We start from the raw sequence: 16,107 nt of genomic DNA, 5'->3' as shown, positions 1-16,107 counted from the left end.
TAATATATTTTGATGTTGTCAAAGTTAATTTAATTTTGTGACAGTCGCGTCAACAAAATCGTTCTTTCTAAATGCCTGCATTATCTCCTCAACAAAAAGCGTTAATATACACTGGTCTGATGGATGGAGTTCCTATAAGAAGAATCGCAGAAAAATCGGGCATTAGTAAAAATAACGCTTCCTTGCTAAGACAAAAATTGCAGAATATGGAGCTATTGTAAGAAATCCAAGTTCTTGTCGGCCAAAAATTTCAAACGACATTCAAGATAGAGAGTTAGTTGCCTTTGTAAGAAACAATCCGTTTGAAACAGCAATAAAGGCAAAAGAAGACACGCATTTTCCTGATTCTGCTAATACAGCTCGTAGTAGGATAAGAAATTTGGAAATTAAAAGTTGCTGTGCAACAAATAAAATATTTTTGACTGAAGCAAACAAACAGAGAAGATTAGAATTTGCCCATCAATATGCACACCAAAACAACATATGGGAAACGGTAATATTTTCGGATGAAAAAACATTTCAATCGTGCAATAATGGCAAAATCCGCGTTTACAGGCCTTCTAATACCAGATGTGATGAAAGATATACACATAAGACTAATCAAAGTAGACGTTTTAGTATAAACGCTTGGGCCTGGATTACTTTTAGAGGACCAGGCATTTGTCAAATAGTGCAGGGAAGGCTTAATGCCTTAGGATATTGCAATATCCTGAACAATGTTATGATGCCATCGGTTGATATAGTCTATATAGGGCAAGATTTTATCTTCCAACATGTTAATGCTCCTATACATACAGCCCGTATAGTTCAAATCTATCTAGACGAAATACGAAAGTCAAGTTTTACCGTGGCCCTCTTAAAGCCCTGATATCAACCCAATTGGAAACGTTTGGGGTAAAATGGCAAAATATATGTATAAAGATAACTTTAGGCCAAGAAATCAGAATGAATTACTCCTAAAGATAGATGACGTGTGGGACCAAATGACCGAAGAATATACCAGAAACTTAATTTTAAGTATGCCACGACGTTTGCAAGCTGTAATTGATAACGACGGTGCGCTTACTAACTATTAATAATTTTTTATTCCATATTATCAAAAAAGATATTGGTTAGTTTTGGTTTATTTATAAAATGTGTTCCAAATAAAAAAAAATATATTAAAAAATAAAAATGTTTTGTATTAATATTATTATTTAAATATGTAATTATTAAGACTCCAAAAATTTATAATGCGTAAATATGCATACCATACCCAAGGAATGCGATTCACTATAATAGACTAGGAGACGATTCCCTACCTAAATTTTATTGTCCCGGTTTTTTTTTTCGGCACGATGGTACATGAAATTCACAATCATATTTCGTATATTCATGTTTTCTAAAATACAAATAATTATAAAAAAAATGTACTTGGAATTAAAATACTTTAGAAGTGAGAATTATTTGCTTTGTGAAAAGACATCAGACGAAATTTACCAGTTTTTCAATTCAACCTTTCACATTTCAAACTTTGACAGAGTGGAAGAAAAGAGAAATCGGTCGAAACTTACAGGAATCATCAAGATTGCCACCCTTATGAATAGGAATTACTTTGACGGACCCAAAACTCGAGAAAGTATCCATTGCCCATGAGACATTGATCGCATCATAACAGAACAGAAAGCAGCAGCTAAGTAAAATCTTCCTCAATTGAAGAATTTTTGGTTTTCATCGTGTATAATACTGTTTTTACTTCTTCCAAGTTGGTAGGGAAAAAGATGAATTATATATGAAATAAGATAGCTAAACGACTCAGTTGATAGTAGGTTGAAGTAATATTTTGTTGAAGATTTGGGCGACCGTACAGAAGACAGTACTGAGTCAATCGATATTGATTGACCTGGTTTAAAAATATAAACAAACTTGTTTGTTTATATTTTTAATATGTAGTAACTAGTCGTAGTAGTATCGGACGTAGATTTTGCCAATTTTAACTTAATTTCTACCCTTGACTTGTATCATGTAGTGTCGAAACACCGGTAATCCTTTGACTTTATTTAAACAATTTTGAGACTTGTGACAGAGTTTTAATAAATTTGAGACCTGTGTTAGAGTTTATTTCATTTCTATTTAATGTAAGCTGGTCTGTTTGAGAAAAAATGGACTATTTCTTGGAACAAGTTAAGTACAATTCGTCAAATTTCAATTGGTTTTAACTTTTTAATAGTATTGAAAGACTGCATCAAAAACACAAAAAATAGTTTGCTTCGGTCTAAAGCACTATACATTTATATAATTATGGCATCTTCTGTTGATAAAATCTTATTTTTTATAGTAATTTTCGTTTTTCCAAAAATAAAACGACCCTTTGTTTAACCCATTTACGCCTACTGTCCTTTTAAAAGGATTTCAAAAAGAAACCTGTATTTTTCTGATTTAACTGACGGTTTGAAGATGTCGCCAGTGTCACATTATATTTAGTTAACATCTTAAATAAGGCCAATCGCGATCGTTAGGATTTTGTTAATTTTTGGATCGATAGTGACGAATAAAACACGCTGTGTTTCTAGTGATTTTGCAATGAGTGACTCAATGTTAAAACTCGTTTATTTTTTCGTTCTTGTTTTGATTGTTTTTAACAAATAACATAACATACTGACCTTTTTATATATTTGTGGTTATGTTTCACACTTCTTGATCAATCCAGGAGCGTTCAATTAAACGAGTCCTTTTAAAAGGACGGTAGGATTATATACTACTATGTGGTTTTTTACAGGTATTGGAAAAAGCCACTAACCATGGCAGAAATCTTAGAGGAATTGGAGAATGACTCTACGTCGGACATTCCTACAGACATTACAATTTTTCCACCCGAAAATGCCAACGAAAACTGCGATACCGATGAAGATTCTGGGGCTGAAGACGATGTAGTACCAAATAATTTACCCGGAGTGCAACTAAGGGCCCCGGCGGAAATTGAATTTGACGTAGAAGGTGAAGACGACTGGGACAGTGATGACGATCTACATAAAGACGTTTGACTATACTCTCAATAAAGATTTAGAGTCTACGTTTATGCAATGGCAATCAGTTCAAACTGCACAAAGCAATCGTTGCCCTGGAAATATTTTCAAGCTGTTCTTTGATGAGAACTTGGTAGGAAAAATTGTCAATTTTACCAATATTTATGCACAGCAAAAAAAACCGCCCCGGTAACGTTACTGCAGACGAGATGTACTGCTTCATAGGGGTGTTACTTGTCAGTGGATATACAACTGTTCCAAGGCAACATATGTATTGGCAGAATTGCAACAATACCCAGAATAAACTTATATTAGCCGCTATTTCCAGAGATAGATTTCAATTCATAATGAGTAATCTTCATTGCAGTGATAATACTTCCCTTGATAAAAAAGACAAGTACTCTAAACTGCGTCCACTTTTTAAGAGCCTAAATAAAAAAAATTTTTGAATATGCCCCAGTTGAAGAGAATCACAGCCTTGATGAGGCCATGATACCCTATTTTGGGAGATATAGCGGTAAGCAATTTATTCGAGGCAAGCCTATAAGGTGGGGGCATGGGCAAAGTTAGAGCCTCAAAAATGGGGGGGCTAAAGCCCCCATCCAGGGGCAGAGTTACACGAAGAGGTGAGGGGGTGGCCATCAAAGAAAAGTCCGCCGCAGGCGCCGCCGGAGGTAACAAATTTTTTGGTGGGCACCTTCATTTTCACTTATAAGTCGTTAAAATTATTAAAAAAAAAAGAATAGTCTTAAACAGCTTCTATTCTAATTTGCTGTACTATATCAACACCCACTCAAAGACAAGGCCTTAGTGCTTGACGCGTGACGTCATCGATGTGGGCCACCGATTTTTAAAAACCAAGGGATTTCATATGCTAATATCTCAATATTTGGCTTATTTTAAAAAATGCTAGGAATAGAATAGAGTTCAGGAAACATTCAAAGGTATGTTTTAGTTCTGGTTGAATGTCAGATTAAATATTATGGTGTAATATTAAATGCAGACTCCCAACTCCCCTACATCTGCGCCAAAATTCAACATATGTATTTAGGTATTTATAATACTTTTTTTATATCATTAAGTAGTAAAAAATGTTATTATATACACATAAATACATATATTTACTTTAAAAGCTTAAAAAGCTTATCATACTCCAGTTCATGTAATTCTTTAATTGCAGCAAAAGAAGCACATTTTTTTTTCAAAGTGTCAAAATCAGGAAAATAAAATTTTTGGTCTGGTTTAGAGTTAAGCCAATTATTAAATACACATTTAAGTAAGTGAACTGTGTCAAATAGGTAAAATAATGGTCTCTGATTATCTATGGGATGAGAATAAACAATGCTAAGTTGGTCTGCAGTTAAAAAATGACTCATGGCTTTCCCGTTAATGGCATTATTATCACTTGTAACACAAAAAACTATGTACCCAATCTCCTCGAAATTTTCAATAATTGTCTTAATAAAATTATGAAGTATGTCTGATGTAATTTTGGAGATGAGAGCTATGTGAACTACTTCCTTAAAGCTGGAACACACACTTGTAATCATAAAAGTCAATGCCGAGGAACCTAGAGACTTATTATTTACTGATGTTCCAGTGATATTACCGCCTTTATAGTCCATGTAAGGGTCAATATGAATTTCATCAAAAAGTAGTGTCACAAATCTCTCATGATCCTTTAGTAAACTAAACACATTTGGGGCATAAGTTAAAAACATTTTTTTTTTTCATCTATGTGGGGATCGGTCATGTGTTTGTTATAAATACCCATTATAGTTTGAGGATGTGGTAAAAATAGGTATCCATAACCTCTTAAATACTTGTATGCATGAGGACTAATAGTATAGATTATAGAAGTCAAAATTATTGTACTACATACTTGAATATCTATACCTTTCCTTTGCAGTTATAAGCAAAGCTAATTGTTCACAAATAAAATCTAAAGCATGCACTATTTTGTTGTCTTCAATGTTTTTAAAACTTTTTAGTATGTTTGACACAAAATCGAACACACATTTCATTTTATTTATGTCATTTGATGGTTTGACATGACTGAGAATAGTATTGCCAAGGGTATTGGTAGCAGTCTCGGTAGCAGCATTTGGATTTAAGTCACAGTCGGGGTTGTCATTATTGGTAACATTTTCCTCCAAAGGCAGGGTAATAATAGTAAGGTCTATTGCTTCAAGTAATGCATACAAATCATCTAAACTATGGGAAGTATATGGAGTTTTAAATTTTGATGTTAAAACACAAACTGGCTCGCTATATAAAAAGTTTCATATAATATTCATATCCTAATAACATTTAAATTAAAAACAATTGCCCAATTAATGCATGGACCAGGTGTGTATTAAATTTTAAAAATTGTTAGCTTTTTGCTGTCTTGAGACTCACTGTGAGCAGTATCTTTCGGTAGTTTAAAAGCAGAAAATTTTTCAATAAACTCTTCAAAACTGTCAAAATTACTTTGTTTCTCATGCTCGCCAAAGTCAATTTTGCTTAATTCAAGGGCTTTTGCTAAATTCAACTCGTCAATATTTTTAATCCTTTCATCTTTACTTGGCAGTATTTTTATAGTTTTTGACAAATAACTAGGGCAATTTAAAAAAAATAGATGGTGTACAGTCTTCTTTTAGCCGTGGTTTTAGTAATTATTTTGTACAAATTTTACCTGTGTTGGAATCTTGAACTTAAGTACTCTTTATTATACTAAAGTATGTGAAGCTAAGAAAATGAGCTTCACATACTTTGGTGTTGTTTGTGGGCTCAAAGTCATCTCTGTGTATGGCTTTTATCCATTTTCGCCTTAGATTTATATCCTTAAGAAAACTTAAGACATGCACTTTAGGTCCGTTTTTATAGTTTCCGTTACAACCCGGAACACAGCACTTTTGAGGCATATTTAAACTCTGGTATTAACTACAAGCCGAGGGAGAGATAGGAGAAAAACATTAAATTAAACACGAACTAAAGTATTAAAATCTGATATAAACAAATAAAACCGCGGCGTCGCCCGGCCGGTGCGCCGGAGAACCGGTTTCTCCGAGGATTTTTCTAGTCCGAAAATACGATTTTGCGATTTCAAAGTACGCGAAGATTTTACATAAATATAACATACACGTTTCGCGGAAATAAACAGTTCCGATTTTAGAAAAAAACACAAAAATTAGCTAATGTTTACTGCGGATCTCGTCAGAAATACCGGCAACCACAGAACATAAATATAAACAACCTAACCTCTCGTTTCATCAGGTGGCGCAACTAGTAGTTGTGCCGTCGTCAGATTTATATAGAAAGAACTCCTATTGGCAAGTAGCAAGGTATTAAATAAATGATAAAATTTGAAAAAATGGAAGTTTAAATTATAAAAAGAGAAATAAGGATGCACTCTTTTTTAACTAAATTATTGTAAAGTAAGAGCAGTTAAAGATATAGATTTGATTATTTTAAGATAGTAATAGATCATCCTAACGTTCACGACAATCTGCAAAGTCTGGCAGCGTTGAAGCCAGCCTTCAAACTAAACTGTCAACAGCTGAATTCACCCGAAAATCAACCTGAAGTGCATGGCCCAAACGCGTGACGTCACGAGCAAAATTTTTTGGAGCGCTTTGTCCTTTTGTAGAGGTGTTATTGACTATATACATAATATCATGAATTTCTTTTACTTTTATTTTCATATTAGGTTTCATCCAAGGAACACGTTTCTGAATTTTATTGCAATATCCATAATGTATGAACTATTCTGTATATATATTGGAGTATATTGAATACACAGCAAAAGTCAAAAGTCGCTAGTTTTTTAAAAAAATTTAAACTTTCAAGAAAAATTTCAAAGTTCAAAATAATATCATTTTAATATCTAATTGTTGGACTTAATTAATTTAGACAAAGTTAAACACGACGTTTCGGTTGGTAAGTATCTCCAACCATTATTATATTAAAATCTTATATTAAGTGTAAACTAACAGTTTACACTTAATATGGTATTCAGTTTTTATGGTAACGGTTGGAGATACTTACCAACCAAAACGTCGTGTTTAACTTTGTTTAAATTAATGACAATGCAAATCCGACAATTAGATATTACTTCTCCATTGTCTGCAACCTTCAAAACCAATATCATTTTAATAAAACGCAATAATTCTTCAAAAATAGTAAATGCAAAATTTATTAAAAATGTCCTTAAATGAAATGAAATCCAATAAAATTATCTTATAACTACTCTAATAAAACTTCGATTTCCTTTTTTTAAAAACTCTTTTAAAATTTCATCTGGCGACAATGACTTTGTTAGACCACTTTCAATACTAAGAGTGGTTAGTGCTAAAGAATTAAATCGATCCTGACCCATCGTTGACCTAAACCAATTTTTAATTCTTCTCATTGAGAAAGAGCGTTCGCAGGACGCTAAAGAAATTGGCAAAACTAATGCTATTTGCATAAGGGTATATGCATTTGGAAAAGTCTCTTTTCTTAATACATCTTTAATATCAGAAATGGTAATGTTGTGGCTCTGGCTTTTATTTATGCAATTCCCAATAACGGTCATTTCAGCTTTTAATAGCTCCCTATCGATTAAAAAGGTATCTCAGATTTAGCTAATTTCTGACTTTCGAAAGAAAATCTTATTTTTAGATGATTTATTATATTGTCGAGAGACCTATAATAAATTGAAATTAGCCAAAACTTTTGTGCATCATTTTTTATCAAAGGTGAATTTAAGAACGTTTCTTCGTGTACTGCGGAAGTGGAAGCTTCAACCACATATTCTTTAAGTCTTATACTTTCTGTTTTTTTACGTTTTAAACAATTTTTTTGGGGGGCTAATTTCATTTTAAAGGGGGCTAAGCCCCCCCAAGCCCCCCCCTAACTTCGCCCATGGGTGGGGGTATAAATTTTGGTTAGGTACCCTACGCCTTGGATACATTATTTATTTTGATCCCTACCAAGGTGCGTCGACAACAATTCCGGACAAATATAAATACCTGGGTTTGGGAGCGTCAGTTGTTCTCCAATATGCAGATGTTTTACAGAAAATACCTTACCAGCCCTTTCACATATTTTTTGACAATTTTTTCACATCTTTTTCACTTCTAAAGCAGCTAAAATTGAGGAACATCAAGGCAACTGGTACTATACGTGAAAACCGGATCCCACAATCTCCATTTAGCAATGCGGCAGTTCTGAAGAAAAAGACACGAGGTACATTTGAATGGGGTGTTGCCGATAATGAAATCGCATTATGCAAATGGAATGACAACAGCGTTGTTACTTTAGCCACCATTGCATGTTCAGTTTTGTCAGTAAATAAGGTCAAACGATTTTCACAGGCTAAAAAAAAGCATGTTTATATAGATCAGCCTCAATTGATCAAGGCGTACAACGAAAATATGGGAGGTGTAGACCGTAGTGACTAAAACATAAGCCAATATAGAGTTTCAGTACGAGGTAAAAGTGGTATTTTCCGTTATTTTCCCACTGTGTAGACATGGCCTCACAAAACTCGTGGCAACTCCATAGGAATAATGGTGGTACTCTTGACCAAATTCAGTTTAGAAGGGACCTAGGGACACAGCTGCTTGAAACGTACAGGAAAACAACTAAGAGAGGACCTTCGAAATTGCCAAAAACTGCATTCCAATTCTCACGTTACGATAGACTAGATCATTTAGTTACATATCACGAGAGTCAGCGGAAATGTGCTGTGTGCCACAAAAAAGCAAATTTTGTGTGCCAAAAATGTGAAGTTGGTCTTCACCCAAAAAACTGTTTTGTGGACTATCATACAAATTAGTTTTTAGGTTTAAGTTTTAAGTATTTTGCTAAGCATTTTGTAAGATATATAAACATATTTTTAAGTCTTTACTTATTTTTCTAATAGTAGCCCTTTATCCTACCCTCCTTTTAAAAGGACCGCCGTTTTTCCAAAACTGGAAATTGAAAAAAAATCCTGATTTTTTCTCGACTTATGGGATCTTCTATTGACCGTTTTTAAGAAAAAAATATACAAATTCGGAAAAATATAGTTTCAGGGTCAAATGGGTTAATGAGATTTTCAAAAATGTTGGAAAAGATTTCATGTGAGTTAATTTAATACCGCGTAACAAACAAATAATTTGTTTTTATAGTTATTTTTCACATTATTATATCATGAGTAATGTTAATAAGAATTTTTTGGTTAAAACAATTTGGCTTTTACATTTACATTAAGCACACACTTACTTTAAAGAGCTTGCAGATGCTCTAGTTTCCAGCTTTGCCTTGACACCTTTCAATGAAGTAAATATTACTTTAGCCTTCTGCTTGTCATCTCTTAATTCAAGTTCAAGAGATCTTAGCAGGAAGCTTAAAGATTTGTCCACAAATTCTTCAGGAAACACTGTAGGAGATGCATTTTCTTGGTAATCTATAGCCTTGTATAGCCTAGATTTTTCTTCAGGTGTCATTTCCTTTTCAAACTGCTTTACTAGAGAAAAATAATTTTTTTTAAAGTCTTTAAAGCTTTATGTTGCTTACATAAGTTTCTTGCATTATCTGTAGCATCTATTTGCGTCTTTGAAGACCCCCACCATCCAGAAAACCATCCTTTGCTTTCACTTTTCTTCAGTTGAATTTCTCGTTCCCATTCAAGTTCCACACGTTGCCTAATAATCACTATGCTTATAAGGTCCAATTTTTTTTCACATTCCTCTATTTGGCACCTCTCTTCTGCCGTACACTAAAATTTGATTTACTTGTAAAATAAATATTATTATGAGTAGTTACTCATTCAAATACTCACAGTATTGGAAAAATTCTTTGATAAAAGCCTTCTATATTCTGTCTTTGTTAATTTATGTTGGACCATATGATTCCAATCCCAGTTTCTTCTCCTTCTTTTTACTTCACCTTCCACTACACATTTATATGCAAAGTGCCACCACTCTTTATAGTGACCTTTATAAGTTGTTAAGTTTGGACGAAATTTTCCTATAGAACATGTATTGTGTATTGAATGTTAAATTAATTTAGAAATATATTACTTACTGTATGGTTCGCCTTTAGCCATTCGATCCATAGAGTCAGCCAAAGCTATGATATCTCTATACTGTGCTTTACTGATTCCAATAAAAAGATTTCCCATATCTAAATTAAGATGATAAACTGGGATACTATAGGGTTTTGCATCAGCCATAGGATTAGGATTCATTCTGAGTCTGGCTCCAGCAGTAATTGGACCCAGAACTAAAAAACATTAAAGTAATTAAGTTGTTTAATTATAAAAACCTATTATTCATTATCCTACTATATCTATAGCCAGCAGGGTGGTGCTTTTTATTAGCGATATCTTTTTTCATTACATCAACAAGTTGAGATGGTGTCTTTCCAGCATAGAGCTTAGAATTGCAGTTCCAGTAGACAGCTAAGCCCTCAAGTTGCACAACCTATTGCAAATGATTGATTAAGACATTAAAAAAAGAATTACTCTACACTCCAATAACGTCATACCTTATATATTTTAGAAACTTCTTCAACAATAGCTTTTTTCCAATCAGAATCAGTACTTTCAATCACTAATTCAGCAAGAGTCACTCCTATGGCGAAAGGTTTGCCTGGTTGTGTTACTTTATCTTCATATCTTGAGAATTTTTATGGAGTAATATTTAAATTATTATTTTATTTATTTTTTTTACCTTATATGAATATTTTTTATATAAACCTGGGCATTTTTAATAACTTGTTGGATAATCTTCTGGACCAAAGTTGGATCTTCTGGAGTAAGATCTTTCTCTTTTTCCGCCTTTTTTGCATTTTCAATTTTCTCTATTTCCTTCTTTTTTGATTCCAATAACCTAAAAAATGCAAGAAATACAAAAGAAATTACACAGCCTAAAAAAAAACCTTTTTTCTCCCTTAACAGGATCATAGGCTACTTGTTGGTTGGGTTCTGCTAAAAGGTAGACATCTTCTACCATAATAATTGTAGGTTTTGTATAGATCGAAGTCCATGGCACCTTCAGCACCAAATTACCTAATAACAAAATTTAACACTTATAAATATATGTACACACTTATAAATTTGGAAATTGAAAATTTACATATTTAGAATCAATTGAACACATATTTAGATCATTTTTATTAGTTTTTGGAATTTGTCATAGTGGCAATTACTCAATCTGGCTCCAGGTGTAAAGTCACAACTATACTCTAAATTATTCACTCTCACATTGTCTTTAATCATAAACCCTTTTAATGTTTTAAGCCCACCTTTAATGCATGGCTCTTTGGTTTAGGTTTTATGTGATACAATATAATTTTGTACAAGATATGCACTTAAGTAACTTAATACTTGTGAATTTATTATTCACTAATATAATAACTAAAATATTTGATAATAATGGTCAAATCCAACCCCTCTTAAACCCACCTAAACAAAATTAAAAAAAAAAAAACATTAAAAAGAAAAACAATTATCATTATAACTATAACTAAACAACCACAACTAGAATATATACACAAATTCGATACTGAATACTACAATCAACCCAACAGTGAACTAAACAATATATTCATCAACATTAGGTAAACAAATTTAATATTGGCTATTTCTTACCAAAAAGCTTAAAGAATTAGGAATAAAGGGATCATTGTTTAATTGCTTTCAAAATATCTTAAAGACCATTGACAAGTTATTAAAAAAAGTAACCATTTATCTGACAGATTTTACTAGTTATTATTATTGAAATAAATGTTTAAATTGATTCTAAAAAGCTTTGGCTTAATAATTTGCTATTCAAAATATAGAAATATAACTACACAGAAACCTGATTCTCCAGTATTAATAATCAACCAATGAACAAAATATTTTCCAAATCAAAAAGTATAAAAAGTTTTTATTGGACTGTTATCTGCTCCAATAGAATATACCTATACTCTGTGATATTCATGTTTTTGTGCAGACATTCACAATATCCCTTGTATAAAGTAATATAAATTTCACATTTCTGGAACTTCCTTGAATGAGGGGGTTTTTATAGCCAATGTGTCAAAATATATTCAATAACATATACAGGGTGTCCCAAAATTAGTGGACGAAACGGGAACCCTGTATTCTTTGGTCAAAAATAACCTCACTTTTTCCTATAAACATATATCGGCAAACGCCCCCCGAGGGAGCTACGCTTCTCTTAAAGGGGGCACCTGAAGATGTTTTTTTCCACTTCATTTTCGAAACGGGTAAATATAAAAATTTTAAATTTTGGTATTCTCCCAATTTTGATATGCTGAATTTAGTTGTCATTTCATAATTTTCATTATTTAGTCAGGTGCGTATCATTTAGGGGGTGAGCCTAAAAAAATACTTAAAAAAAATTGTGTGCAAAGTTTTTATTTTTTTTCTTTAAATTTTAAAAATTTGAAGCTTTTTACGTAAAAAAGTACCTCTTGGTCAATAACTCTACGAATTACCATTTTCGAGAAAAACGCATTTAAAAATAACGCTGCATAGTATTATTTTCACTACCAATTTTTATGAAAACTTAGTAATAAATAATGTTGTTATTAATTATTATCGTCGGATCGCATTAAATTCATTTCAAAATACTCTAATTACTATTATTATTATTATTATTTACTTTATTTACTTGGATAAGTCTTATCACAAACATCAAACACCCCAAAACAAATCCTTTTGACGACTAACTGGAATGTTTAGTGACTTACTAAGGTTTAGGCTTATTTCCTATGCAATTTAAAATATTTAAAAATAATTTCAGATTGGAAGAATGACTAAGATGTTAGGATACCATCCTTTCCATTATAAAAGGGTTCAGGAGTTAGAAGAAGAAGATTTTCCAGCTCGAGTAGACTTTTGTCATTGGATTTTAAATCACCCAAATCTTCGTCAAAAAATGTTGTGGTCAGATGAAGCAACTTTTTTTTAGGAGTAAGGGCTTTAACAGCCGTAATACTCATTTTTGGAGCATCGAGAATCCGACAGTAGTTCAACGAACTAACTTTCAGCATAGATTTTCCTTTAACGTATGGGCGGGTTTGATAGGAGATAATTTGATAGGCCCAATTATTTTGCCACACAGGTTAACTGGTCGTCATTATTTAAATTTTATTCAAAACAATCTCAGAGATTTACTGGACGATGTTCCCATAGAAACTCGGCTGGAAATGATTTTTCAGCACGATGGGGCACCAGCTCACTATAGCCGACAGGTGAGAAACTGGCTGGACAATAATTTTACAGGCAGATGCGGATAGGCCGAGGTGGTCCAATAAACTGGCCTGCACGATCGCCCGGCCTTAATCCTCTGGATTATTATCTTTGGGGTAATATGTGCAATATTATTTATGCCACCGAGATTGATACTCCAGAAGAGCTTCAGAGGCGAATTCTCGCAGCTGCAGGCCAAATAAGAGAAAACCGATTTGAAATTCTTAGATCGACCCAAAACATTCAAAAAAGATCCAGTTTATGCATTCAGGAAAACGGAAACTTGTCTGAACATTTGCCTCAAATAAATTAGTATTTTTATCTGTCAATTTACTTTTGAAGCGTGCTATTGAGTTTTTATAAAAATTGTTATTAATAATACTATGCAGCGTTATTTTTAAATGCGTTTTTCTCGAAAATGGTAATTCCTAGCGTTATTGACCAAGCAGTACTTTTTTACGTAAAAAGCTTTAAATTTTTAAAATTTAAAGAAAAAAAAACAAAAACTTTGCAAACAATTTTTTTGTAAGTATTTTTTTAGGCTCACCCCCTAAATGATACGCACCTGACTAAATAATGAAAATTATGAAATGACAACTAAATTCAGCATATCAAAATTGGGAGAATACCAAAATTTAAAATTTTTATATTTACCCGTTTCGAAAATAAGTGGAAAAAACCATCTTCAGGTGCCCCCTTTAAAAGGGGCGTTTGCCGATATATGTTTATAGGAAAAAGTGAGGTTATTTTTGACCAAAGAAAGAAAGAAAGAAAGAAAGAAAATGTGCTATATTACGTAAGACAACAAAATCTTGTGTACAAGCATCCTAAAAACTAAAAAATTCCAAATTTACTTTAAATTTCAAATTACAAACAAACATAACATCTAAAACACTTTACCATAACATTTACACACATTACCAAAATTAATCATAACAAAACAGATTGAGAAAAAAAAAGCATCATTTTGATAAATTTCATTAAAAAATAAGTAAAGCTGTCAATAAAACAGAATTTAGAAGAAGTAAATTAAATTATTTAACAGGAAACAAAACTAAAACACTAAAATGATGTCAGAGCACAGGTTAAAAGGTATCATTGAAAAAATCGTCAAGGCTATAATATGCCCTGGATAATAAAAGTGATTTTAATTCCTTTTTGAATCTCTTAACTTCTAAAATTTGTCTGATACATAGAGGAACGTAGAGGAACGAGGAAAGAATACAGGGTTCGCATTTCGTCCACTAATTTTGGGACACCCTGTATTATTGTTAAACAGGAAACACAATGTTTCTACATTTATTACTAGATATAAGCTTACAAAATATGTAAACAATAAATATTATGTAGTTGAAATACTATATAATCACAGGGTATATACATGGTGAGCCAAAACAAGTAACATTTTGTATTAAATAATAAATCCAATAATAAAATGAATCACCCTTGATAGTGTTAGAACCTAATTGGAAGGCAACTCAAAAGGTTATTTTAATCAGTTTCAATAGGCAACTAATAAAGTAAAGTTGATATTAACCTGCATGAAGTAGATAAGTACACTCAAATAAAAAATCTGATAAGGAAATATTCTATCATAAGAGATTTATTATTGCCGAGGGTTGTTGGGTGGGGTCAGAAATAAAAGAGAAACCTGTTTACCTAAATGTCAATGTGTCGACTTATATTAAGTCATCCTTAGGAGACTAAGTCTAGGTTTCTTTAGTTATAATTAAAACATATTTATAAATGGAGCGTAGAATTATTTTTAACATGGGTTAAATTGTAGGTGTTATTGTGGGCAAACTAGAATCAACAATCAACATTGTTGATTGTAGAATCAACAATCAACAAACTCCATCCTTAGGATGACTTAATATAAGTCAAAAAGTTTTTCAAATTTCCAAAAAAAAAGTAAATTTGTTATGGGAAAATTACTTTTTTAGCAAATGATGCATTACATAGATTGACATCAAAGTTCTTACCTATTTTTCCATAAACAGTTTGAATGGGCAAATCTAAAGTTTCCAAGGCTGAAGCTTTTAGCACTAAATCTTTAAGGTTTACATCCCCTAAAAATATAGTTTCATATCAGTTCATTAAAATTAATTCAATAGATCAGTTAGCCAATATAACATTATTTTATACAAGATTTTTTAGGATAAATATTAGATTGGTTAGTACAGTAGTAGCAACAATTATTTCATTGATGTTAGATTGTACCTTTGTAAATAGACATTGCATTTTAACAGTGAGACACTACAATTTTACATAAGTTTTTATTATAAATATATATTTAACAAAATAATGAAAAAAAATCTTCCTGTTAAATATTAATCAATAAAAAACACCTTGTTACAAATTATTGTGTTGTATGATAGTGCTGCCCTTAAATTTTGAATATAATATAGATAGGCGACAGATTAATTACCTCCCCATATTCCAATATTCAACTGATTGCCGTCCAAGTTTTCAACAAATTCACCTAAAACCTTATTTAGGATTTGAGAAATAACACTCTCGAAAACCATCCTGCTAAGGCAAATTTACTGTAGTAAGTTATAAATATTGGTGCGCCTAGACGATCATGTTAGTAACTGCAGGTTTTACTAACAAATAAAAGCAAATCAACGCAAATTTAACAATTTTATATGTTATAATAATCATCTATTTCTAGGTGATGACATCAACTTTAGGAAGGTTATTCTTCCCTCAGTAGGTTAACACCGCGCCGGATTTATACCGTGGATATTGTTTTTTTTTATATTTTTAACCACTGATAACGTTATATTTATAGAACTTGTATTAATAATTAAAATGCATAACAATCTTTCTTTGACAAATTTGTTATCAACGATCAACCACTGTTTTACTTTTTGGTAAACAAATGTA

The 16,107-nt window shown here is 32.0% G+C and overlaps 1 protein-coding gene across 2 annotated transcripts in view; it reads right to left on the bottom strand.

Moving 5' to 3' along the window:
- The window catches only part of LOC126733759 (intermembrane lipid transfer protein Vps13), a 75,079-nt gene extending 58,972 nt beyond the window's left edge, over positions 1–16,107 (bottom strand). For both annotated transcript variants that reach the window (XM_050437151.1, XM_050437153.1), the window contains exons 1-10: positions 15,647–16,107; positions 15,201–15,287; positions 10,896–11,025; positions 10,688–10,846; positions 10,503–10,632; positions 10,300–10,438; positions 10,041–10,238; positions 9,796–9,983; positions 9,531–9,732; positions 9,237–9,480 (exon numbers count right to left, since the gene is read on the bottom strand). In XM_050437151.1, coding sequence (XP_050293108.1) covers positions 9,237–9,480; positions 9,531–9,732; positions 9,796–9,983; positions 10,041–10,238; positions 10,300–10,438; positions 10,503–10,632; positions 10,688–10,846; positions 10,896–11,025; positions 15,201–15,287; positions 15,647–15,746 — 1,577 coding nt within the window. In that variant the 5' untranslated portion in view covers positions 15,747–16,107. The remainder of the gene's footprint in view (positions 1–9,236; positions 9,481–9,530; positions 9,733–9,795; positions 9,984–10,040; positions 10,239–10,299; positions 10,439–10,502; positions 10,633–10,687; positions 10,847–10,895; positions 11,026–15,200; positions 15,288–15,646) is intronic.

This window comes from Anthonomus grandis, chromosome 3, assembly GCF_022605725.1.
Source record: "Anthonomus grandis grandis chromosome 3, icAntGran1.3, whole genome shotgun sequence".
Taxonomy (NCBI): Eukaryota; Metazoa; Arthropoda; class Insecta; order Coleoptera; family Curculionidae; genus Anthonomus; species Anthonomus grandis.
Note: the sequence above shows the minus strand (reverse complement) of the source record. Positions and strands in the feature narration are given on the sequence as shown.